Source organism: Juglans microcarpa x Juglans regia, chromosome 4D (genome assembly GCF_004785595.1).
Source record: "Juglans microcarpa x Juglans regia isolate MS1-56 chromosome 4D, Jm3101_v1.0, whole genome shotgun sequence".
In the NCBI taxonomy this organism is placed as follows: Eukaryota; Viridiplantae; Streptophyta; class Magnoliopsida; order Fagales; family Juglandaceae; genus Juglans; species Juglans microcarpa x Juglans regia.
In genome coordinates, this window is record NC_054600.1 from 11,556,963 (window position 1) to 11,583,359 (window position 26,397).

At 36.5% G+C, this 26,397-nt stretch overlaps 1 protein-coding gene and 1 non-coding gene across 2 annotated transcripts; one reads left to right on the forward strand and one right to left on the reverse strand.

Moving 5' to 3' along the window:
- The first annotated feature begins 1,541 nt into the window (after positions 1-1,541).
- LOC121260136 lies at positions 1,542-14,367 on the forward strand. Its single transcript, XM_041161982.1, has 2 exons — positions 1,542-1,640; positions 14,134-14,367. Exons 1-2 carry the CDS (start codon positions 1,542-1,544, stop codon positions 14,365-14,367), a joined length of 333 nt encoding a protein of 110 aa, XP_041017916.1.
- Positions 13,522-13,628, reverse strand: LOC121261758. The gene has a single exon (XR_005939980.1). It is a non-coding gene; the product is annotated as a small nucleolar RNA R71 (small nucleolar RNA).
- Positions 14,368-26,397: the final 12,030 nt, after the last annotated feature.

Sequence of the window (26,397 nt, forward strand, 5' to 3'; positions counted from 1 at the left end):
CCCTGGCAGAGGATTGGGTTTAGGATATTGAGGAGATACTGCGGGTCCTAACCTGCACAGTAGAATAGAAGGTGGCGTACGCCACATTCAAGCTGATCGGGGAGGCAAAATAGTTAGTTGGCTGCATTTCAAGCAAATTTTTCTGGAGCACTTCTTCCCAAGCTCAATCAAAGACGACATGGCAATAGAATTCTCCACTTTGGTGCAGGAAGCTATGACAGAATACCAGTATGCAACCAGATTTACCAAGTTGTCACGTTTTGCTACGTACCCAATCCCTGATGAGGAGAAGAAGGCGGGTAAGTTCGAACAGGGACTAAATGAAAAACTTTATGAACGAGTGGTGGGCTTCCAGATTCAGAACTTTTCAGAGATGGTGAATAAGGCCACAGTTTTTAAACGAAGCCTTCAAAGAACCATTGCACTGCATGATCAGAGAAATATGACTACTCCATTTGGGTATCATTCTGGCATGGAACAGGGATCGTGGAAAAAGAGGAATGAAGGTAGTAGCTCGGGTAAGAGGCTGGTCACTATCTCAGAGACTGCCTGTTGCAGTTGGACAACAACAAGGCCGCCATGCTGCTACCACCCAGGATAGAAGGGACATCACGAGGAAGCAACCAACGTCCTACTGTGCCTGCATAGGTTTTTGCATTGACACCTGGAGAGGCTGAGAATAGGAATGATGTGATCACTGGTATGACTTCTTTTTTTTTGCTTTAAGATATTAGTTTGTTGGTTGTTGTTAAGACTTTCGATATTTTAGTTCATGGATAATGCTGAACGTGATCACAAGTACCCTTTCTTTGTTTTCTAATAACGCTATCGTGTTATTTGACTCGGGAGCGACACATTCATTTGTTTCCATGGCTTATTCTAGATTTTTGCACTCTAAAAATTGAAAAGTTGAAGCACAAGTTAGTGGTCTTGACCCCAACAGGAAATTCGGTAGTCTGTGATGAGATTATACTAGGGTGTCCTTTATCTATTGAGGGAAGACTAATGCCAGCTGATTTAATAGTGTTTCACGTGATCGGGTTTGATGTGATTTTGGGTATGGACTGGTTGGCTTCCTCCCATGTCAGTATTGATTATTTTAAGAAAGAAGTGGTATTTAGACCCCTAAAAGAAAGTGAATTTCAGTTTGCGGGGTCGAAAGTGAGGTTGCATCCTCCCATCATATCTGCCATTCAGGTTGGAAAACTGTTACATGATGGTTGTCAAGGGTTCTTAGCCTGCATGGTAGGAGCACCAAAAAAGGAGTTGAAGTTGGAGCAAATACCTGTTGTGAGTGATTATCCAGAAGTTTTCCCAGAAGATTTATCTGGACTACTGCCTAAGTCGGAGGTAGAGTTTGCTATTGAATTAGTCTCAGGCACGACACCCCTTTCGAAAGCACCTTACCAGATGGCGCCGTCTGAATTAGTGGAACTCAAGGAGCAGTTGCAAGATTTGTTGGACAAGGGTTTTATCGGGCCTAGTGTATCACCTTGGGGAGCTCCAGTTCTTTTTGTGAAAAGAATGATGGATGGATGAGAATGTGTATTGATTACAGGGAACTTAATCAGGTGACCATGAAGAATAAGGACATGTTACCCCGTATAGAAGATTTGTTTGATCAGCTCCAGGGTGTTCAGGTATTTTCTAAGATTAATCTTCGATCTAGGTACCATCAATTGAAGATCAGGACAGAAGACGTGAATAAGACGACTTTCAGGACTCATTATGGCTATTATGAGTTTTTGGTCATGCCTTTTCGCCTGACAAACGCCCCATTAGTATTCATAGATTTGATGAACAGGGTGTTCCATGAATTTTTTGATAAGTTTGTGGTTGTTTTTATTAATGACATATTGATATACTCCGAAAGTAAGATTGAGCATGAAGAACATTTGAAACTGATACTTGGGACACTTAGAGATAAAAAGTTGTTTGCTAAATTGAAGAAGTGTGAATTTTGGCTAGATTCAATCACTTTTTTGGGGCATGTAGTTTCAAAGTTTGGCATTTCAGTGGACCCGAAGAGAGTGGAAGCAGTAGTTAATTGGTCAACATCAAAGAATATTCATGAGGTTAAAGTCTTTTAGGATTGGCAGGTTACTACCGCCAATTCATTGATGGTTTATCCAGGATAACAGTTCCTCTCACTGCACCCACCAAAAAGAATAATAAGTTTGAATTGATAACAAAGTGTGAAGAGAGTTTCTAAGAGTTGAAATACAGATTAGTGACAGCTCCGGTGTTAACAGTTCCCAATGCTAAAGGAGGATTTGTAGTTTACAGCAATGCATCAAGACTTAGTTTGGGGTGCATATTGATGCAACATGGGAAGAATATAGCATATGCCTCATGCCAACTGAAAGTATATAAGCAAAATTATCCCACGCATGATCTGAAACTCGCGGGAGTCATTTTTGTACTTAAGATTTGTAGACACTATTTGTATGGAGAAAAGTGCAAAATTTACATGGATCACAAAAGTTTAGAATATTTCTCAATATTTTGAATACCGTACAAATAGTGTCTCCAAAATACAGTACAAATAGTTTAGACATTGGAACGAAATATTTAGGTATCGGTATCATTTCGTATACCGTTTCAAGATAATCGATATATGAATAAACTATATATATAAATTATATTCCAAAATAATAGTCTATATATGAATAAATTATATATAAATACATATATATAAATTATAAATAGCCTAGTCTGAACTGAGGGTAAAAAAATAAGCTCGTAGTTTGAAAAAATGAAAAAAAAATTAAAGGCCGAAATATAGGCCGGTACGACCGGTATTTGGACTGGTACGAAATATATATGATACCTATACCGGCCCAATGGCCAGTACGGCAAATAGCAGCCGGTACGGTACGAGATTAAAAAAATTGATATTTCTTCACCCAGAAGGAATTAAATATGAGGCAGAGGAGATGGCTTGAGTTGATCAAAAATTATGATTGCACCATCAATTATCACCGAGACAAAGCTAATGTTGTCGCCGGCGCCTTAAGTAGGAAGTTAATGGGACCAGCAGTTGCAACCCTTACTACTCAACACAGGTTGTTAATGGACTTAGAAAGAGCTGGTATTGAGGTCATCACTAGTGATACAAGTACTTTCATGGCCAGTGTGATAGTTCAACCAGCCTTTGATAGATAGAATCAAAGCTACTCAGAAAGTGGATTCAGGGTTGGTGAAACTAGTAGAAGAAGTTGGGAACATGGACAAATCCGACTTTAACGTTTTCTAGGATGGAGTTTTGAGGTTTAGAGGTAGATTGTGCGTGCCAGCTAATGACGAACTGAAAAGGGTAATTCTTGAAGAAGCACATCATTCTTTGTACACAGTTCACTCGAGGATTACTAAGATGTATCGGGACTTGAGATAGTCTTTTTGGTGGAATGGTATGAAAAGAGAAATTGCTAAATTTGTGAAACAGTGCCTAACTTGCCAACAAGTGAAGGTGGAGCATAAGAGACCAGCAGGATTGTTACAGTAACTTTAGATTCTAGAGTGGAAGTGGGAGCATATTTCCATGGACTTTGTGACAGGCCTACCAAGGACATTGAGTGGACAAGATGCAATATGGATGATTGTGGATCGCTTGACGAAGATAGCTCACTTTGTACCCATTAAAATTTCTTATAGGCTGGAGAAATTAGCTGAACTGTACGTGCAAGAAATGGTAAGATTGCATGGGATATCGGTATCCATTGTGTCGGATAGAGATCCTCATTTCATTTCAAAGTTTTGGCGAAGCTTACAGGAGGTCATGGGTACTAAGTTAAATTTAGTACTGCTTTTCACCCTCAGACAGACGGACAGTCAGAAATGACTAGTCAGAAATGACTATTCAGATCTTAGAAGACATGCTAAGGGCATGTGTGATGGACTTTAAGGGGTCTTGGATGCGACATCTACCGTTAGTCGAGTTTGCTTATAATAATAGTTGTCAGGCTAGTATTGGAATGGCACCCTACGAAGCATTGTACGACAAAAGGTGCAGATCTTCATTGTATTGGGATGAAGTGGGTGAAAGGAAACTTTTGGGACTAGAGATTATTCAGAAGACCACAGAGAAGGTAGATACCATTCGGGTTAGAATGAAAGCAGCTCAAAGCCGACAAAAGAGTTATGCTGATAATCGTCGCCGCCAATTAGAGTTTGAGGTTGGAAATAAAGTATTTTTGAGAATTGCACAAATGAAATGAGTTATGAGATTTGGAAAGAAGGGCAAACTGAGCCCTAGATATATCGGGCCCTTTGAGGTTCTTGACCGGATTGGACCATTTGCATATAGAGTAGCACTTCCACTGGCACTTGCGGGAGTACATAACGTATTTCATGTTTCCATGGTGAGGAAGTACATACCCGACCTCACTCATATTGTTGACTATGAGCCACTTCAGATTTAGGAAGATATGACTTATGCGGAAGAACTAGTACGAATTTTAGAATGGAAAGAACAGGTGTTACGGACTCAAACTATTCCTCTGGTCAAAGTGTTGTGGACGAATCACGCTACTAATGAAGCTTCTTGGGAATTGGAAGAAGAGATGTGAGAAAAGCACCCATGACTTTTCGAAGGGAGTTTTGACAACTTACAACAAATTCTGAGGATGGAATTTTTGTAAGGATTAAGACCCAGTCCGATGCCCAGGCCCTGGCCCAAACCTAGTTCCCTCCTAAGGAGCCAAACGATGTCGTTTTGGCAGGTAAGGTCTATTTTTTTTCTTCTTTCTTCCATCCCGACGGTTTCTTCTTCATTCCTTTTCTTCAATTTTTTTCAATTTTCCCCCATCTGAATACCCAGTTGTGTAAAAGTTTTGGAGTTGAATTAAGTGGTTTTATGAGCCGCTTTATGACTGATTTGGGGTTGGTTTTGTTGTGCTGGTTATAAACTTAACTATTGAGAGGCTTATCTTATTTTATTTCTTAATGATTATGAGTTTTGGTTAATTAAGTTTATGTACGAGCTTGGTCGTTAACTTGTGCACAAATATTATAATTTAGGTTATTGCAACACAGATAGAGTACACTTCCAGAATTTAGAGAATACACTGCAAGAATCAGGTAACTAAGGTTCCTATGCTAGATTTGCATAAAAAGAAAATAAACTGAAGTTGGTTTGTAAAAATGTGCATGTTATGTTTTGAAAAGAAAATATGAAAACAACCTCAGTTATGTATGCTGCATTCACTCATGAAATCTATATGAAACTGAAAAATTACTTTTTGACATGAATAGTGTAGACATGAACAATATTTGACATGTTTCTGAAATGTGCAAAAGAGTGAATATGAAAATTGAGATTTTTATACATGTGCTATGAAATGTTTTGGATCTATTATTGATCATCTGAAAATGATATGAATGTGTTCTGTACGTGGTTTGATATGATATGGATATGAAAAGCCTTTGGCATACTTATTTGTTTTTATTCTGATTTTGAATATGGTACTGATATGATTATACTGGTTCACATGATATGGTTGATACCAACATGATATGATATGATATGAGTGCACCCACTTTGAAAACAAAGTGGTCTCTTATGTGTTCTTTCCTGTATGCACACTTGACGCTCCGAGATTGAAAGAGGGGAAGTTTCACAATATGATACTGCTTGATTTGGCTACCAGGGATAGCACAACCCTATCACGGGGGTTAAACATGATATATGATACATTATAATACGATACGATACGATATGATATGATGAAGATGTTCAATTATGTTATGCCAAAACGTTTTCTTAATATGAACAGTTGTTTTTATTTTTATTTTTTTGAAATATGAAAAAGATTGAAATGTCGCTCTAATATGTTGTTTATATTTTTTGAGATCTACATATGTAAATAAAATGTTTTTGTGTTCTGCATTCTGAACTCTCTGAAAAGGTTCATGTTTTACACACTAGTATATGTGGTTTGCTTACTGAGTTGTTGATAACTCACCCCTTATCTTTAAATATTTTTCAGATGATGTGGAGGGTCCAGCTGAGCATGGCTAAACTGCGAAAATGGTGTCGAGTACCTTAGGCTACTATTGTTAAAAGTAGGAATTCTAATGTCATTTAGATATTTATGTATTTGGTTTAGTAGGACTTGGAGATTTATCAGTTTATTTATGTTGAGACTATTGGGAGATTGTGGACCCCCTTGGTTTATGTTATTTTGTAATGATTACATTATGGAGTTTATATTGTGTCTAAATGGAAAATGTGATTTTGTTACTGAATATGAGATTTTTGGAGATTTTAGATGCTTTGGGAGATAAGTTTATAAGTGGCATGTAGTAATTCTTTGACTCATCTGGGTACGGGGCGTTACATTGTCTTTCCCCTTAACACTCGCACCTTAGCAATGAGGTCGAGCACACCTCCTGCCACATCAACACAGTTGAGCAATGGTCCCACCCACTTACAAAGCCAAGTGTTAGCAAAGCGCATGCGCTCGAGGCTAACACTCGCACCTCAGCAATGCGGTCAAGCCCACCTCCTGCTAAAATGGCACGGTTGAGCCATGCTCCGTTCCACTTTCAAATTTGAGTGTTAACAATGTGCATGTGATCAGAAATAATACTTGTACCTCAGCAACGCGGCTGAGCATGCCTCTCACCACAATAGTGCAGTTGAGCTATTCTCCCATTCACATACAAAGTCGAGGGCTAGCAACGCATCTCTCACCACAACAAAGGGGTTGGGCAATCCTCCTACCTAAGAAAGAGATGTTAGAAATGTGCATGCGATCAAGGCTAACACTTACCATAACCAGCACCAGTGGGTTACCACCAGGAACTAGCGTCTGAGCTCCATAACCGCCTTAACACCAAAAGAGCAGCACCAATGCAAAATCGTCTCAAAAGGGCAGAAAGTCCACTAACGCCAACAAAAATGAAAAACATCTCAAATATGAAAATACATGCCTTCAACGATGTTCACTAACAATAAGCAATCTCACACGACCATCAATACACTCAATTGTCATCTATACAATCACACAAACAAGTGTCTTAAAGGCTCATCCTCAGAGGCCCTTACCGGGATTTACATGCCTCCTCAAGGTCTACCCTCATAAATCTTTATTTCATCACGCAACAACGAAAAGCAAGGGATGAGTTCCCAGAATTTATCTTTCTATAGCTTTTATAGACCATCTCTATTATGATTAACTTGAAGATTCTCAATGCCTTCTTGTTAGGTAAGTCAACCTTAAGAATCACGGGCATCTATTGGGTACGAAATGAACCAGGCCTAGCCCATTGAGAAATAGTGAAGAAAGTGATAAAGCAAAATGAAGTTGACTCGGATAGGAAAAAATGTGAAAGCGACATAAAACTGGAAGGATTCAACCACTCCAAAGAAGAAAAGAAACATTAATAAAAGGGAGGATCTTGATAGATTTTGGAGAGAGTTTCTCTTGGTATAGAGGCTCCACAAAGTTTCTCTCTCTAGAATGAATGCATCTTCTTCAACCTCCATATAACTCTTATTTCCTCCATTGTGTTGAGAGATATATGAGGCCAGGAAAGACTGTACAATAATTAAGGTGGATTTCTCCCCCAAACAACCTATGGCCATAGGCTTTTATGCCAAACTGCATAAATCTCTCTCTTGATTCATATCTTATATGCTTTATTTACTGTTTATTTCATTGATGAGCATTCGAATGCATATAAATCCTTAAGCCATCATCGTGGACCATTCATCCATATTGTTTGACTTTGACCTTACCGGAAGAATTCCTCAACACTATCCATCCTAAGTTCATCATATATATATATATATATATATATATATAACAAATATATAATGTATATATTTTTTAAAATACTTGCATATAATCAAATTATATGGGTTTACCATGAAACTGTCGGGTTAACTCAAATTTGACTCGATTAATATCATGTCATATTCGACTTGACCCGAACTTACCCAAATCCTATTATACACAATCATAACCCTATTATTTTGAGTTATGTTCACGATTTATACTGAATATTCCCGCCCTAATCTTAATATGCTATTTGGCTCAACCTTATTTTTTTTTTAAGTTTTCTAACAACTTAATGATTGACCTTTCTCTTTCTTTGATAATGACTTTTTAAAACTTTAGGATTAGGACCGTTATCGAAGACAATCTAAACCTAATAGTGCATGTTCAAGCGCATCTTGAGCTCACAGCTTTTTTTAATTTGTTCAAAATATTAATACTAGTCTAACCCAATTTGATATATTAATGGACTATATAAAGAGAAATATACAGAAAAGCATCCTAGGGATGCCTAAATGTGATTTATTTAATGTGTCCAATATTGTAAGAAGTTGTAGAAATTGGATTCTATCAATGAAAAAAAATTGGCATGGTGCTTTTTTTTAACTAAAATATAGAGGTTGGGACTAGCTTTTACAGCGTTCTCCTGGAGGCTGTTGGCTGTGGACTGGGTAGTGCATGGTTGCAGCGTTGGGTTGATGTAATACCCTAATACAACATTTTAAGGAATGGAATATGGATAATACAATATATTGGATAAGTCCACAAGATATAATTTATTGAGGTTAGCTATGAATTTTAATTAGGCTTAGTGGATGATTTTGGATGGTATTAACAATTGTGAAATGCTTAGGAGCGGTCGGGCTGGTCCTTTGGCTTTAACAGCCCTTAATCACAATTTGCCACATCTGCAATTTTACCTAAAGCACAATGAACCTTATTACACCAGATCTTTCAGAACCCTTATCACACCTGATAGAAATCAATTCATCATTCTATTGTTCAAGTCTTCAGCACAGCCGCAAGAGTGTACTTCAGTAGCGTCGTCCGTCACTTTCATCCTGTAGCCCGTCCGTCACCGTCTACTACTATAAAAATCCATCGTAGCTGCCATTTATGCCTTAAAAACACTCTACTTAAAAATTAAAATTTTTTCGAACCAAAGGAGGAGAAATAAGAACCTGTTTCTTAACAAAACTAAAGAACATGTTTTGGTTCTAAAGACAAGCAAAAAACAACAAAATTAGGGAAAACAAAATATCATCAAAGAAAGATCAAAGAGGTTTAAAAAAGACAACTTATTCTAATCCAAAAGTCTAAAAAACCAACCTTGAGAGATAAAAAATAACCCTCCAAGCCGATCCAAAGAAAAATGAAAAGAAAATGACTAAAATCTACCAGAAATAAAAGGAAAAAAAGGTTTTTCTTTTCAAAAAACTAAAAAAAAAAACTAGATCTCAATTATGAAAACACCTATCTTCTGGCAAATTCATCTAAGTTTTCTTCTTGCACATTTTAAAAAAAAAACCCAAAAATCAGAACCAAAAGCTCAAGAGATCATCAAGTCCATTGTGGCCAAGGTTGTGGCCAAAAACAAGCTCGCATGGCAGCTTCGTTGCTTAGGCTTGATTTCCATGATTGCTTTGTCCAGGTAATATCTTGCAATATTAACTAGCAAAATCTCTCTTTTTTAATATGTTCTTATGAATAGAAAACATGGGTGGTCCATGCATGAATGTGAGATTTGGATGGAGGGGTTGCAGGTGTTTGAAAGAAGAATAGATCTGCATAGGAGATGGGAGATCTGAGTGTTGAGAGGGAGCTTGTCGACGAAGAGATCTACGCAGGAGAGGTGGTGATCTGTTGTGAGATTTGGACGGCTGCTTGTTAGTCGTAGAAGAGAACTGAGTGTGAGAGTCAAATTTTTTCTTGGATGCGGTCTCATTGTAGTGTAAACGGAACGCCTATGTGGAATTAAATTAGATAGCTATTTTTATGTAGAGTTTAGCCCGACCGGTTATAAGATTTGGTTACATATCCCTGTTCATGAAAGTTAATATGCAATACATCCTAGTATGCAATACATACTAATATGCAATAATCGCAACGAAATAAGGGTGACTTATAAAAATTTATGCCAGAATGAACTAAACATCTCAAATGATTAATTAAACATAAATAGATATTGCCTTACATAAGAAGTCCACATAGTAAGGCATAAGCTCAAAAATAAAGTAGGAGATAAAATGTCCTTAATACAGATATGACATCCAAGTTCCATAGTCAAATCAATTCTCTCATCTGCTCTATGGTGTATGGAGTCATCGCTATAAACACTAAAATAAAATCCAGCCTCCACTCAAGATTGGCTCATCCTCAACTATCTGAAGCTAACGGTTCATCATGTTTGTCTTATGCCAGTCTTGATACAACTTCTACCATTATGAAGGGATGGTAGTGAGCCTATCACAATGAGATTCCTTAAAATCTCATTAAGTTAAACAATCAACTTGCACAGAGATGAGATATGAATGATTAATGATAAACATGAGATGCATGCATAAAAAACAAAATCCATATTTTCTCCCATCCAGATTCCTCAACATCTTTCACAAAACTTTAATGTACATTTTCTTACAGAGAACATTCTTCACTTTATCTTTTAAAAAACATAACGTTTCATCATTATTAAAGCCACTATTAACATAACATAACTTATGGTATCGTCAAAACTCTGCACTGTGAGTACCTGTTGGTGACCATAGTATAGCTCACATTGAAATCACGTTGTCTGCAGACTTGTAACCTAATGTATTGGTATCATAACAATTCATCATAACATATCATTATAACGTATGCACCCACCAACATTAGGTGCCATAAATGACTTCGCTCCGACATTTTTTAAAAAGAAACTATTCGAAACCCGTTGATGATTCTTTGTCAACCTAGGGCTTACCAATCTATTTTTACTCACTTCAGAGTGGATAGAGGAGTTGTACTAGGATAATTCTTCATTCTAGCCTTTAGGGTTGTGAAAAAAATTTATTTTCATGCAATACTTAAAAAATGTATATCATGACAAGTACATATATATTAAGCTTCAAGAAAAATGACATTTATATAAGCAATATGTTAAAAGGGTGAGAATTTCACATGTCATGTAAGAAAGTAATCAAATGCTCAATCATATATCCTATGATGTTTCATGCTTAAAATGAAATTTATAATATGAATATGCCGTTTATACAAGAATCATAAATAAATTATCTAAGAGTAAGTTAGAAGCTAAATTATAAACTTTCTGAGTACATAAGAATTTGATGCGACTGTGTGACAACCTAAACTTAGCCAAGTCTTCGTCTATTTTTCGTCACTAGTTTAGGTTTAATTTTGGGCCATGCAATTGGTGTAGAGTACTTAGAGACCTTAGATCCTATTTGTTTCTAATGCACTAGGCATCTGAGCCCATAGGATAGGTGATAAGTGTGATTTTTATGTGATTTTTATTACTCTTTTATTTATGAAAAGTGTCATTTTTTCTTCAATACTATTGATTTTATTTTATTTCTATCAATTTTCTTTATTTTCTTAAATTTGAAGGAATGAGAAGATTTAGTACAAAATGAAAGTATTTTGGTACAAAAGAAGAGACTATGGATCCAGACCGGTGAGAGACAACGAGATCTGAAGAGAGCCAAGGAGATTTAGGCAAAGAAACTCACGACCAAAATTGGCGACAAGAGTTAGGCGATAAGCGAGAGATTTTACCTTCTAGCCGAGAAGACTTGGTGCAAAGCTTTGGGGGGTTAGATTGGGCGACTAGTTAAAACGATCAACTTAAAAGACCAACCTAAAATACATCTTGGGCAACAACTAGTAAAGGCGAGCAGTTTTACCGCTCGGTAGGTTAGCAAGAGAAGTTGTTCATCTTGGTCAAGAGCCTTACATCTTGGCCATTGGGCAAAGAGACCAGTTATATTCAGCGCACACGACATCTATCTGGTGGAACCCTTTCGAGTTCTGCAATCAATCTGCTGACTACAAAATCCTCCCGAACTCCATAAATCAAGCTGCTTATTATTGAATCTTCCATTTTAGATAATTCCATTATTCTTAGGATAACTTCTTTTATGTTAACATTTATCTTTAGAAACTATTTTCCATATCTTTAAGCTAGATTGTAGCCACATTTATCTTGTTTCCGAATTTGAGTTTTGACATCTATTTAATCTTGTCTTGTGGGATGAATAGAAGGGAGAGAGTCTGAGTTTTAGATTTCAAAAGTTCAGAGTTTATCATTTAAGTTTCTTTCAAGGAGACGGATCTGGAGGGCAGAGGCGAGAGTCACATGATTCATCAACCGACTCTAACGAAGAAAACTAGTTTTATTATTTTTCTTTTCAATTTCATTGTGAACTAATTCTATTTTCTAGAGCTTTGATGTAGTCTAGCATTGAACACACAATTTATATTTGAAATTATTTTATTTTCAATATTTCCATGATTTAGTGTTTATTCATTTTTCTTAATGATTGCAATTTTCTAGCTAATTATTGTTCGATCTATTGAATCACAATGAGACCGAGAGGTGATTTGTGATTAAAGCTCTAGGATAAAATACCATTAGTTGAGCAAAAGTATACATACTTTACCGCGATTAGTGTATTTTCTAGAAAACTCCAAAGAACTTAATGAGTTTTCAAGTAGTTAAATTGACATCGAGATATGGAGTTATTAGTTAGAGATATTTTTGGTATTGTTCAAGAGAAAATATTGAATAGTTAAGGAATTTTTATCATCAACTTGTGATAATTGGAATTCTATAACAATGAAGAATAAATTATGTAAGATTTGTTAGGTGAAATCAAATGCTCTAGATCTCTTCTTATTATCTTTAAAATCTTAATTTTAATTTTTTTTCTTTAGTTTAATTTAGATCATCTATTCTTCAAAATTTCAATTTTTCAAATAGTAATTAATTTAGTAAATTTCAGTACTCAATAGCATAATTATCCCCTATTGGTTCAATATCTGTTTTCTTTAAAATAATTTACTACTTGTTACGATTATGTGCACTTGCAGATATTTTTAGCACAAAAAGTTTTTGGCGCCGTTGCCGGGGATTAGTTATTTGTTATTGATATTGATACTAGCTAGATTTTTACTACTTTGGATTTTATTTTAAAAAAAAAAATTGGTTTAAATTAGATCTCAGTTTGATTTTTTTTTTTCAGAAATTAGAAGTGCATGCCCCGATCTAAGTCATTAGATCATACACTTTTGGATCCCCAGATTGAAAGATCCTTACATCGGATTAATAATGTGAAAAAGAAAGAGGTCGCCACATCTAAATTTAATATGGTCGACCAAGAGCACAAGGCGTTAAGAGACTACGTTATGTCCTTTGTCAATCGGGCGACATCTAGTATAAGGCGGCCAGCTATACAAGCCAATAACTTCAAGATCAAGCTAGCCTTCATTCAAATGTTTCAACAAATCGTCCAGTTTGGGGGTCTGTCACAAGAGGATCCTAATGTCCATATTACAATTTCCTAGAAATTTGTGATACTTTTAAACACAACGTAGTGATGATGCGATTGGATTGAGACTTTTTCCTTTCTCGCTCAGGGGAAAAGCAAAAGCTCGGTTGAACTCTTTACCGCCTAGCATCATCACCACCTGGGAGGAGTTGGCACAAAAATTCTTAGCATAATATTTCCCTCCGGCCAAGATAGCGAAGTTAAGGAATGATATCACTATCTTCACCCAATTTGAGGGTGAATCATTATATGAGGCATGGGAGAGATACAAGGACTTATTGCGCAAGTGTCCACATCACGACCTCCCAGCATGGCTTTAAGTACAAACATTTTACAACGGTTTGGGACCCACAAATCGATCTATTGTTGATGCGGCCGCGTGAGGAGCATTAATGAGTAAGACTCATGAAGTTGCATATAAACTTCTAGAAGAATTGGCATCCAATAACTATAAATGGTTTGCAGAGAAAGCAATGCCAAGAAAGATGGCTGGAGTTTTTGAACTTGATTCTATTACAACAATGGCGGCGCAGATGGCAAATCTATTACAACAACTAGGTAAGATGAACATTAATGCAATTCAAACTAATGTTATTTGTGATCATTGCACAGGAAGTCATTCAAGTGTAGATTGCTAAGTGGGGAATCCTTTTGGCCAACCGAGTTATGAACAAGCCCATTACGTGTCCAATTTTCAACGTCACAACAATCCTTATTCAAGCACGTTCAATCCTGGATGGAGAAATCACCCTAACTTTTGATGGAGCAATAACCAAGTGCTGGTTAGACCACCTCAACAATTTCCACAGCAAGAGAAGAAGCCGATACTTGAAGATATGATTATGCGGTACGTGCAAAAGACTGATATGGTGATCCAAAACAACTCTTCTTCAATCCGCAATCTTGAGGCACAAATCGGTCAGCTCTCAAACATGCTTACCGAGAGGACTGCATGGACTTTACTGAGCAACATTGTGACCAATCTGAAAGAACATGTCAAAGCCATAACATTGAAAAGTGGGCAGACATATGACCAGCCATAGACAATAAGTACCGAGTGAGATGTAAAACCTGCTGAAAATGTAGAGTCCAAGAAGAAGGAAATCGAGTACGAGGTGAAAGAAGCAGAGCGGGATGTGACCGACTAGCAAGCTGAAATGACTAAGGAGAGTAAATGAGCTGCAAAACCCAAGAAATCCAAGAAGTTTATATATGAAACTTATTCTCCTTCAATTTATTGTCCACCAATTCATTTTCCGCAGATATTAAGAAAAAATAAGATTGATAATCAGTTCTCTAAATTTCTGAGTATATTTAAGTAACTGCATATTAATATTCCTCTCATTGAAGCTTTATAGCAAATGCCTAAATATGCAAAATTTTTGAAGGATATATTATCAAATAAGTAGAAATTGGAGCAGCATGAGACTGTAATGTTGACCGAGGAGAGCAGTGCAATTTTACAAAAGAAGCTACCGCCTAAGTTGAAAGATTTGGGGAGTTTCACGATCCCTTACACTATAAGAAATTCCTATTTTGATAAAGCTTTATGCTAGTTAGGGCCAAGTGTTAATCTAATGACTCTCTCTGTTTTTAGGAAACTAGGTTTTGGAGAAGTAAAGCCAACCAGCATCTCTCTACAGTTGGCAGACAGATCTATTAAATACCTGAGAGGACTCATTGAGGACGTACTGGTGAAAGTTGATAATTTCATTTTCCCGACCAACTTCATTGTGCTTGATATGGAGGAGGAAGAGAAGAACCGTTTGATACTAGGTCGACCTTTCCTTGGGATGGGGAGAACCTTAATTGATATCTAGTAAGGAAAACACATTTTGAGGGTCAGCAAGGAGTAAGTCACTTTTGACGTATTTAAATCTATGGAATTCCCTTTCGAGATATATTCTTGTTTTCAAATAAGCGATCGAGACATGGTCATGGCTGACGAGACTTATGGAGCTAAATTTCCAAAGCTACCACTTGAGGTATGTCTTACTCACTCTACATCTATTGAATCCGAAGCTGAAGAGGTTAGGGAGTGTGAGAGATATTTGGAAACTACATTATCCCTTTCTCCTTCAATAAAACCAAAAGTGGAAGAGCTAAACTCATCTCAGCCGACATCTCCAAGTAGGGAACCACCCAAGCTTGAACTCAAACCGCTTCCATCAAATTTAAGGTACGCTTTCTTAGGCTAGGATTCTACTTTTCTAGTTATTATTAACAGTTCCTTGAGTGATGTAGAAGAAGAGAAGTTGCTAAGAGTCTTTCGGGAACACAAGATGGCCTTGGGTTGGACCATCTCAGACATCAAAGGAATTAGTCCTTCAATTTGCATGCACAAAATTTTAATGGAGGATAATTTTAAACCGATCGTCCAACCCCGAAGGAGATTGAACCCATCAATGCAAGAAGTGGTGCATAAAGAGGTATTGACGCTTTTAGATGCTGGGATCATTTATCCAATCTCAGATAGTGTATGGGTAAGTCTAGTGCAAGTTGTCCCAAAGAATGAAGGATAACCATGATCAAGAATGACAACAATGAACTCATACTGACAAGAACGGTCACGGGATGGCGAGTATGCATAGATTATCGATGATTGAATGATGCAACTCGGAAAGACCATTTTTCCTTACCTTTTATTGATCAAATGTTAGAAAGACTTGCCGGTCACGCTTACTTCTGTTTTCTAGATGGATATTTCGGTTACAATCAAATAGCTATTACACCCGAGGATCAAGAGAATACCATTTTCACCTGTCCTTATGGCACTTTTGCATATAGGCGCATGCCTTTTGGTCATTGCAATGTGCTAGCCACTTTCCAAATATGCATGATGTCCATTTTCTTAGACATGGTGGAAAAATTTTTAGAAGTCTTTATGTATGACTTCTCGGGTTTTTGTCACTCTTTTGATAATTGTTTATCTAATTTATCTTTAGTTTTGCAGAGATGTAAGGAGATAAATCTTGTTTTAAATTGGGATAAATGTCACTTCATGGTCGAGGAAGGAATAGTGCTTGGTCACCGCATTTCATTCAACGGAATTGAGGTCGATCGAGCAAAGATAGAAGTTATTAACAAACTCCCACCACAGACCAATGTGAAAGGCGTGAGAAGTTTCTTGGGTTAAGATGGGTTTTGCTATTACAAGAGTTCGATTTGGAAATAAAAGATAAGAAAGGTACCGAGAATGTAGTGGCCAACCACTTCTCTTCTCTTGAGCTTAAAGAGGCGGCAGGCGAGGAGAAATTCCCAATTAATGAGACCTTCACGGATGAGCAATTAATTGCTATACAAGTCGTTCCATGGTCTGCCGACCTGGTAAATTATTTGGTGTCTAGAATTCTACCGGCCGAGATGACATATCAACAAAAGAAGAAGTTCTTCGCCAACTTGAAATATTATTTTTCAGAGGAACCTTTTATATACCGATATTGTGCAGACCAGATAATCAGGAGATGTGTGCCCGACAAGGAGATGGAGAGCATACTCAGACATTGCCACTCATTGGAAGCAGGCGGCCACTTTGGTGGAGCAAAAACAGCAGCAAAAGTTTTACAATGCGACTTTTATTGGTTGATTATTTTTAAAGACTCTTTTAATTTTGTTAATTTATGTGATAATTGTCAAAGGGTTGGCAACATTTCTAGGAAACATGAGATGCTTTAAAACAATATTTTAGTGATTGAACTATTTGATGTTTGGGGTATGGATTTCATGAGTCCTATTCCATCCTCATATTCTAAAAAATTTATTTTGGTTGCTGTAGATTATGTCTCGAAATGGGTGGAAGTGGTCGCCTTGCCAACCAATGATGCGAGGGTTGTAGTGAATTTTCTGCGGAAGAATATTTTCTCCCAATTCGGCACTCCAAGGGCCATAATCAGTGATGGCGGCAAGCATTTTTGCAATCGCCAATTTGAAGCGCTACTAACTAAGTATGGAGTTTCCCATCACGTGGCGACACCATACCATCCTCAAACGAGCAGTCAGGTCGAGGTATCTAATCGGGAGCTGAAGCGCATACTGGAGAAGACTGTGAGTATCTCTCAGATAGACTGGGCGAGAAGGTTAGATGACGCGCTATAGGACTATCAGACAACATTCAAAACATCGATCGGGATCTCGCCTTATCGGCTCGTTTATGGAAAAGCCTACCATCTACCCATGGAGCTAGAACACAGAGAGTATTGGGTGAAGAGAACACTTAAATTTGATTTACAAGTGGCTGGCGAGAAGAGAATACTGCAAATCAACGAGATGGATGACTTCCGCAATGATGCTTATGAGAATGCTCGGATTTACAAAGATAAAACTAAAATATGGCATGATAAGCATATTCTGATAATGGAATTTGAAGTCGGGCAGAAGGTTCTATTATTTAACTCAAGACTTCGACTCTTCCCAAGAAAGTTGCGCTCATGGTGGTCGAGACCGTTTGTGGTGACCTATGTCTTTCCTTATGGGGCAGTTGAAGTCCATCACGAGACAAAAGAGACATTTAAAGTAAATAGATAGAGATTAAAACCCTATGTGGATGGAGACTTTAACTCAAAAAGGTGTTCCATTGATCTCACCAGTGATAAATGATGAAAAGATAATGTCTAGTTATAGACTTTAAATAAAGTACTTTTGGGAGGCAATCCAAGTTTTTTTGTTTTATTTTATTAATCTTTTAGTTTTATTGTTGTTTAATATTAGTCTTTTATTTTCATCTTGCAGGAATGAAGAGGCTAGGGAGATCTCCAAGGGGTACACGGCTGTACCATCAAGGGAAGCATTTCTTACCTTATCTTATTCTTTGCTTTAGTTTTTCTTCTTTTTTCCCATTGAGGACAATGTGATATTTAAGTTTGAGGGGAAATGATATTATTTTATTATTTTAAAATAATAATAATAATAATAATAATGATAAAAACAATATGGTTTGATGAATAAAAAACCTATGATAAGAATCTGATTGAAATTGATTGTAAGTTTTAAGAAAAATTCTCATTGCTTAAGTCTAGTTGTTAATTCCTTACTTGATCTTGTTTAATTTGATATTTTCTATGTTCAATGAATGCTTATAATGATCATTAATCATTTTACATACCTAGAGAAATTTTATGTGAATTTGTATGGTCTCAACTTACTCTAAAATTTGTTTGATTACACTCAAGGCGAAATCCTAGATAGAATATTACTGGAGAGATGATAAGGTATTTTTTTGGACCGATTGAGTCTTCCAAGCTTACCTGTTTATTATCGTTATCCCTAACCACACCTTTGAGCTTTAATTAATTATATTTTGGCATTATATTTTTCGTTCTTGTAAATATCATATTCCCTACCCTATTTGAGCTTAAACACTGATTTCATTACCTTTCAAGAGAACTAAGTTTACACAAAGTCATAGACTCACAAGAGCATGAAAGACAAAAGACGTAGAACGTCTACAAGTAAAGTTAATTATAGCCATATTATCAAAATCATAAGTTTGGGGGTGTGAAAAGTCAACTCGTCTACTGTGTGGCCAATAAGAAAAGGCCGACACGAGTCATCCACAAAGGCAGTCAAAAAGGTATGGAATACTTCCATGAAAAAAAAAGAAAAAAAAATGTCCGACCTGCCGAATAGAGGGGTAAAGAGAGGGATACTTGAAAGTACGATAAAGAAAGGTATGTTGAGAGATTCACAAGGATTGAGAAGAGATGTTTGCGTTAGAATGGAGAATGCTCTATTTGTCTGTTGGTGTTCAAACTTAAGTTATCTTCCTTTGTTTGAATCCTACATTTTCTTTGTAGCCCTCACCCTTGCCTTATATTACAAGCTTAATAAAGACCTATTGATCCCTGGTGATAGTTTCTATTCTACATTAGTGAAGAGTGATTTGAAAAGCAAGCCTATAGAGTGTTTAGAAATCTATTATTTATTTACTTGTTTGAATAAAACTATCTGGGGAGCTAATGATGAAGTGAGAATAATTGGTATGCATGAATGTGGGGATGAATAATATAGTGTAATTGAGTTTTGAATTAACTTTTTGAGTTGATTGATCTTGAATGAATGATTTATTTGAATTATAGACTTTAGGCAATCTTTGAGACAATAAATTTTATGAATCAAAGCAATGCTTATTTTAATTGTCTTTCTTTTCTTGTTTGCTCGAGGGCGAGTAAAACTTAAGTTTTGGGGTATTTGATAAGTGTGATTTTTATGTAATTTTTATTACTATTTTATTTATGAAAAATGTCAGTTTTCCTTCAATACTATTGGTTTTATTTTATTTCTATATATTTTTATTTATTTTCTTGGATTTGGAGGAATAAGAAGATTTAATGCGAAAGGAAAGCATGTTTGTACAAAAAGAAGAGACTACAGATCCAGACCGATGAGAGGCAGCGAGATTTGAAAAGAGCCGAGAAGATTTAGGTAAGGAAACTCGCAACCAAAAGGCGCGACCAGAATTCGCGACCAAAATTGGCGACAAGTGTTCGGCGATAAGCAAGATATTTTACCTTCTGGGCGAGAAGACTTGGCGCAAGGCTTTGGGCGATTAGATTGGGCGACTAGTCTAAACAACCAACTTAAAAGACCAACCTAAATAACATCTTGGTCAACAACTAGTAAAGGCGAGCAGCTTTACCACTCGGTAGGTTCGTGAGTGAAGTCGTTCATCTCAGTCAGGAGCCTTACATCTTAGCCATTGGGCGAGAAAACCAATTATATTCAGTACACATGACATCTACCCAGTGGGACCCTTCCTACCAAATCCTCTCGAACTTCGTAAATCAAACTGCTTATTACTGAATCTTCTATTTTAGATAATTCTGTTATTCTTATGATAATTTCTTTTATGTTAACATTTATTTTTGGAAACTATTTTCCAGATCTTTAGGATAGATTGTAGCCGCATTTATCTTGTTTCCGGATTTGAGTTTTGACATCTATTTAATCTCGTCTTGTGGGATGAATAGAAGGGAGAGAGTCTGAATTTTCAATTTCAAAAGTCCAAAGTTTATCATTTAAGTTTCTTTTAAGGACGTGGATCTGGAGGGCAAAGGCGAAAGCCGCATGCTTCATCAACCAACTCCAACAAAGAACACTAGTTTTATTGTTTTTCTTTTCAATTTGATTATGAACTAATTCTATTTTCTAGAACTTTGATATAGTCTAGTATTGAACATACAATTTATATTCTAAGTTATTTTATTTTCAATATTTCCATGATTGAGTATTTATTCCTTGTTCTTAAAGCTTGCAATTTTCTAGCTAATTATTGTTCGGTCTATTGAATCACAATGAGACTAAGATGTGATTTGTGATTAAAGCTCTAGGATTAAGCACCATTAGTTTAATGAAAGTTGAGATACTTTACCGCGATTAGTGTGATTTTCAAGAAAAATCTAAAAAACTTAATGAGTCTCCAAGTAGTTAAATTCACATAGAGATATAAAGTTATTAGTTTGAGACATTTTTGGTATTTTTTTAAAGAAAATATTGAATAGTTAAGAGATTTTTATCAACTTGGGATAATTGGAATTCTATAACAAGGAAGAATAAATTTTGTAGGATTTGTTAGGTGAAATCAAACGCTCTAGATCTCTTCTTATTATCTTTAAAATTTTAATTTTAATGTTGTTTTCTTCAGTTTAATTTAAATAATCTATTCTTTAAATTTCAGTTTTCTAAATAGTAATTAATTTAGTAAATCTCAGTACTCAATAGCATAATTATTCCCTGCGGGTTCGACATCCTTTTTCTTTAAAACACTTTACTACTTGTTACGATTCTGTGTACTTGCAGATATTTTTAGCACAACAATAGACCCAACTAAGCCTTAGAACTTCAGCCAACCCATTGGGCTAAAGCCAAAAGCCCAAAGGGAACAAGGGGCACGCACAACACATCCAACCTTCGAGCCGTTTGTCACGCATGCAAGGCCCAATGAATCTGGATGTGATTGTGGGAAGAAGGGTTGCGAGACTTTGGGTTTCGGTAACCCAAAAGCACTAACACGCCTACCATGGCAAAGGCCGCTTGTCTTGACACTTCTCACACATGTAGAAGGTTTCTATAAGGAGGAAATCATGGGGACACCTAGGGAAGACCATGGATCACTTGACTAATGCACCCACTCACCAACCACCCACATTTTCATGCCACTTGTCAAAACTATGTGAGTTCCAATGAGATTGCATGGGAAAGTGGTGCATGGGGGAGCTCAAGGGGCTAAGGCACGTCTCATTAAGAAGATGAGGATTTGGTTTCAAGAAAGGTGTCACGCCTACCCAAGAGTTCCAACTACTTTTTGCCAAGTGTCACTCATGCATGGAATTTTCTAGAAGATGAAAATGATTGGAAATGGAAGGGACGCATGGGATGTAGCAAAACCCTAGTCCTTAGGTTTCGGCCACCACACCACTCACCCTCACACAGGCCACTTGTCATTCACTTAGAAATCCTAGAAGAAGATTCATGGGGAAGAGGAAAAGATTGCTTAGGAAACATGCACCCTAACACACACGCCACCCAGGTCTAGAGGAGAGGAAATGTTGCCTAGGGAACCAACACACATGCCACCCAAGGTTCTAGAAGAATCCTTGTGGGGAAGAACAAGGGATGGGTGGCAAAAAGACACTAGCACACACATCCCTACACGCCACTTGCCACTTGGCAAGCATGCACATGCCAAAAAATCCCTAGGTCTAAGATTAAGGTTTATTCAAAATGACAAACGCCCTAGGGGTTCAATGAACCTAGATTACCTTGTGTCACACGCCCAAGGGCACATAGGAATTCGATTTTTTTCAGCAAATGAGCCACTTGTAACTCACACAATAGAAGTCACTTGGACTTCCCAAGAGAGGAAGAGGAAGGGTTTCAGCCAAGCCATATGGCACATGGCATACAACCTTTGAGATTCCCTATGTCTTTGGAATGTGAGAACTTGAAAGTCTATATAAGGGGAAGACCAAGAGCTGGCGCCCAAGAGAGACACACACCTAGGTGATACTCTGCCCATTTGATTTTTAGATATTCTCTCTCTCTCTCTCTCTCTCTCTCTCCCATCTTGGGAAGAAGATCATATTTTCACTTTCTCACCATTTCTCTCCAACCAAATACCGAGTACGTATCCTCCACCTTCATCCAACCAATCTCACGAGTGAAGAAGGAAGTTGTGAATCCATCCAAGAGAAAGGAATGTGCACGGTTAATTCCCTTTTTCTTGTGGACTAAAAATCAAATCTCTACTCTCATTTTCAAGATGAGAATGAGTATTTTTTTTTAATAGTTGGATTGAGAATTTACAAGTATTATTGAGTTTTATAAATATATATTTGAACTTTTTAAGACTTGTATTGATGTTATTTTGAAATATAATTTATACATATGTAATTTATTTATTTATATATAAACTATCCTGAAACGCTATTCGAAACGGTATCGGTACCGAAACATTTCGTTCCAATATCTTAACCGAAACGATCACTGAAACGGTATTAAAAACTTTGGTCTTAAAACTAGAGTTGGGCCATTTAATGAACCTAACAAAACCTCAGATTTGCCTATAAAGTTCATGAGCCATATATTTAAAAAGTCTAAATGGGCCAGGGTTTGAGTAGGGGTGTTCTTCCGGGAACCTGGGTATACCCAGACAAGAACTCGAGTTTCAAACCTAGACCAGATTGATCTGGGTCAGACCTAGGTCAGAACCTGGATGGATCCAAGTTTTTGAAACCCAGAAATCCGGGTTGTACCAGAAATTTTTTTTTAAGTAAAAGCCTTTATTTAATTAAAAACAAAATTCTAAGAAGTCAAGTTGATGAAACGCAAAATATTTGTGTTCTAAAAGCTCAATTAGCAAAACACAAAAAATTTCAAACCATAATTATTTTTTATACAAAAGCCTTTATTTTTTTTATTTTTTTTTTAAAGAAGTCAAGTTGGAACGCATAATGTGTTCTAAATACTAAATGCATAAATTCATCCATGCATGCATCACAATGCAATCTATGAATTGCAAAATCAGTAACATGTCCGTCAATGATTTAATCTCCACACCAAATAGCAACTTCAAATAATTTGACCGAGAGATCCTGCAAAAAACACAAAGTTTTGAACAATGATTATATACAAGGATTAAGACAAATTCCACTAAATAGAGTTTTCATTTAAATAGATATCTCTAGACAACCACTTCTCTTAGCAAAATTAATAAACAAGAACATAAAACAGAGTAGTACTCGACTATCAAAAAGCTACACATTCTCTCTGTCCTCACTCACTTAACAATATGAATATCAAAATGCTTAATACAATAGTGCTTGTGCTAGTACGTACTCAACTTTGTTTCATTGAAGCATGCAACAAAACCTGACTGATGCACATCCTCTTTGTTTCATTGAAACATGAAGCTTTAAAAAATGTAAGCCAATGTAGATCTTCCCACCTAAACAGAGCTACCAGGTCAATGAACCAGAACATGCAATGGGAATGGACCACAAGCGGAAGGCTACAACTTCTAAAGTCTGAAACTAGATTGAACCTGGCTTAACTCTCTAAAGTCTTTACTTTTCCTAAAAATAATTTGGAACCCAAAGGCCCCATTTTTTTTTCCAAACTCCACCCAGAAACACAACTAATTTAAAAAAAAAAATTTTCTAGAAAAATCAAAGATACAACATCCTAAAAACCATTTCTTCCAAATCATAACAAATCTTCATTTTATATAAACATATATATGTTTTCAGATATAACAGATCTAAACAAATCTAAACAGATATAAACAAATCTTCCAAATAATAATAACCCACAGCTCTAGCATTTTGCAGCTAAACAAATCTAAACAGATACTCCTCAAACATTCAAACATCCAAACATATATAACCTATAAAAATACTACTCAAACATTCTCATAAAAAAAAAAAAACTCAAAATTAACAAAGAGAGAACAAAGCAGAGGGAAGAAAGAAAAACATACCTAATCTCTTGGATCCCTAGCTCAAGCACTTCCACCGTTCGGCATCGCAGATAGCAGCGAGAGAGATAGAGCAAATGAGATAGAACAACACTTCCACCAAACGGAAATACGTTCTAATCTCTAGGCCATTTTACTAGCAAAATAACAAAAAAAAAACCCAGATCTATCAAACTAGCAGCATATACTTTATACCCATGTTTAACAAAATAACAAAAAAAACCCAGATCTAGCACAGAAAGTCGTAGCCATAACAGAAGAAGAAGGAAGCTAGCACAAAATGTCGTAGCCATAGCAAAAGAAGAAGGAAGCTAGCACAAAATGTCGTAGCACAGATCTTACTTGAACAAAAGCTACACAAGCTGTACCATTTCATCGTCGCCATTCCAAGGTATCTAATGACCTAAGATAGACAGGGTGAGAAACGAGAGAGATCGAGGTGAGAATAAACATCAGCAGATAGCATCTTCTTATCGTAATAAAACAAACCCAAATAAGAATAAAACAGACCCAAATTGCAGAGAACAAATCTTGTGTCATGAGGATGAGGCGAGTCGGCAACGACGACGATGGGGTCACAAGGATGACGGGGTTTCTTCGTCAGCACTAAGGGAGGTAGGCTAGTATTTCTTCGTCGGCACTAAGGAAGGGAGGCTAGTGTTTCTTCGTCGACATAGAGGGAAGGAGGCTAGGGCTTCTTTGGATTGAGTGAGAGAGAGAGAGAGAGGGGGTACGAGGAATGGGGAGGAGGCAATCTGGGGTTGATTTTACGGTAGGTTGATAAATTAAAAAAGAAACCCAGGTACCAGGTTTTAAATCTGAGTTTCGGGTTTTAAACCTGGTACCTAGCCCGGCTATATCCAGGTTTAGTCATCCGGGTACCGGCCCGGATTAAATCAGGGCCAAAACCCGTAATCGGTTTCCGGATCGGGCCGGGAAAAAACCCGACCCGGATGAACAGTCTTAGATTTGAGTTCAAAGTAAGCCCGAGTTGACCAATATATACTTTTGGTTTTAAAATAATTCTTGGACCTATTATCCAATAAATATGGGTTTATTTGCTCCAGGGATATTAAAAAGATTTTAACATAGTTACCAAGCTTAATAAGACCATTAATCCAACATAATAAATTATTGGGTTGATGTCTTATTCAAAATTATACAATAAATTTCAATTGAAATTTTAAGAATATGGGCCCATTAACACCATCCAAAGAAACTCAAGGGCCTATGGACCTAATTAAAAATTTCTAGTCAACCTTAATAAATAATAGTTTCATATGCTTATTCAATACCGCCCATTAAACTTAATTTAGACACAATAAAATAATTCTCATTTTCAGTTTAAAAATATTGGGCCCGGTCGTCACACGGAAAGTATAAACTGAGAATTGATTAGTAAAGGAAGAAAATTAATGACAAGAAGGTGGAGTTTGAATCTGCAATATATACAAAAGTCTGTATATACAGTAAGTTATTTTGTTTTCTCAGCATCTTACACATGAGATCCATTAGCATTTTTTTCTCCTTAGTTTTCTCGGCATGTTGCCTGATTTAGCCAATTGATCAGCTTCAAGTGTTGGTTATTGTATAATCAATCTACAAAATATATTTAACATTTTTAATATCTCAGTACACGTACCTGTACGCTACTTTGGTTTTAGGACGAAAAACTTTAACGAAGTCACTATGTTGTAGGTTTAATTTGATGACTGGACAAAGATTTTTATTTTATTTTTTCTTTATAGACAAGGCTACATGTGTTTTATTGGGAGTGAAAATAACAGAAGTGGCAAGCAGCAAAAGATAGATAGGTCAATTTGAAATCCCAAGGATATATATACAGAGCCTTCAGGATCTGAGTCTTAACTTCAAAACCAAAGTCTTGCTCATGCCACAAAGATATTTAGCCTCTTGAGGTTACAGTATTTATTTTGGTTTACATCTTTATTCATGCCAATTACATATGCTACTACTTACTAGCTAGCTACAAAAATACTATTTATTTGTTACCGTTTATTTTATGTCAAAATGACTATTTTTTATTAAAATGAGTCTATTCTCGTCACAAATAATCATTTTCATTACAAATAACTCGTCACGA

Excerpts from the sequence above, each read along its gene's own strand:
- LOC121260136 (XM_041161982.1), top strand. The coding sequence starts at position 1,542 with ATGTGTATTGATTACAGGGAACTTAATCAGGTGACCATGAAGAATAAG. Across the intron at positions 1,641-14,133 it reads ATCAGCTCCAGGGTGTTCAG|CAAGAGAAGAAGCCGATACT; the intron begins GTATTTTCTAAG and ends CAATTTCCACAG.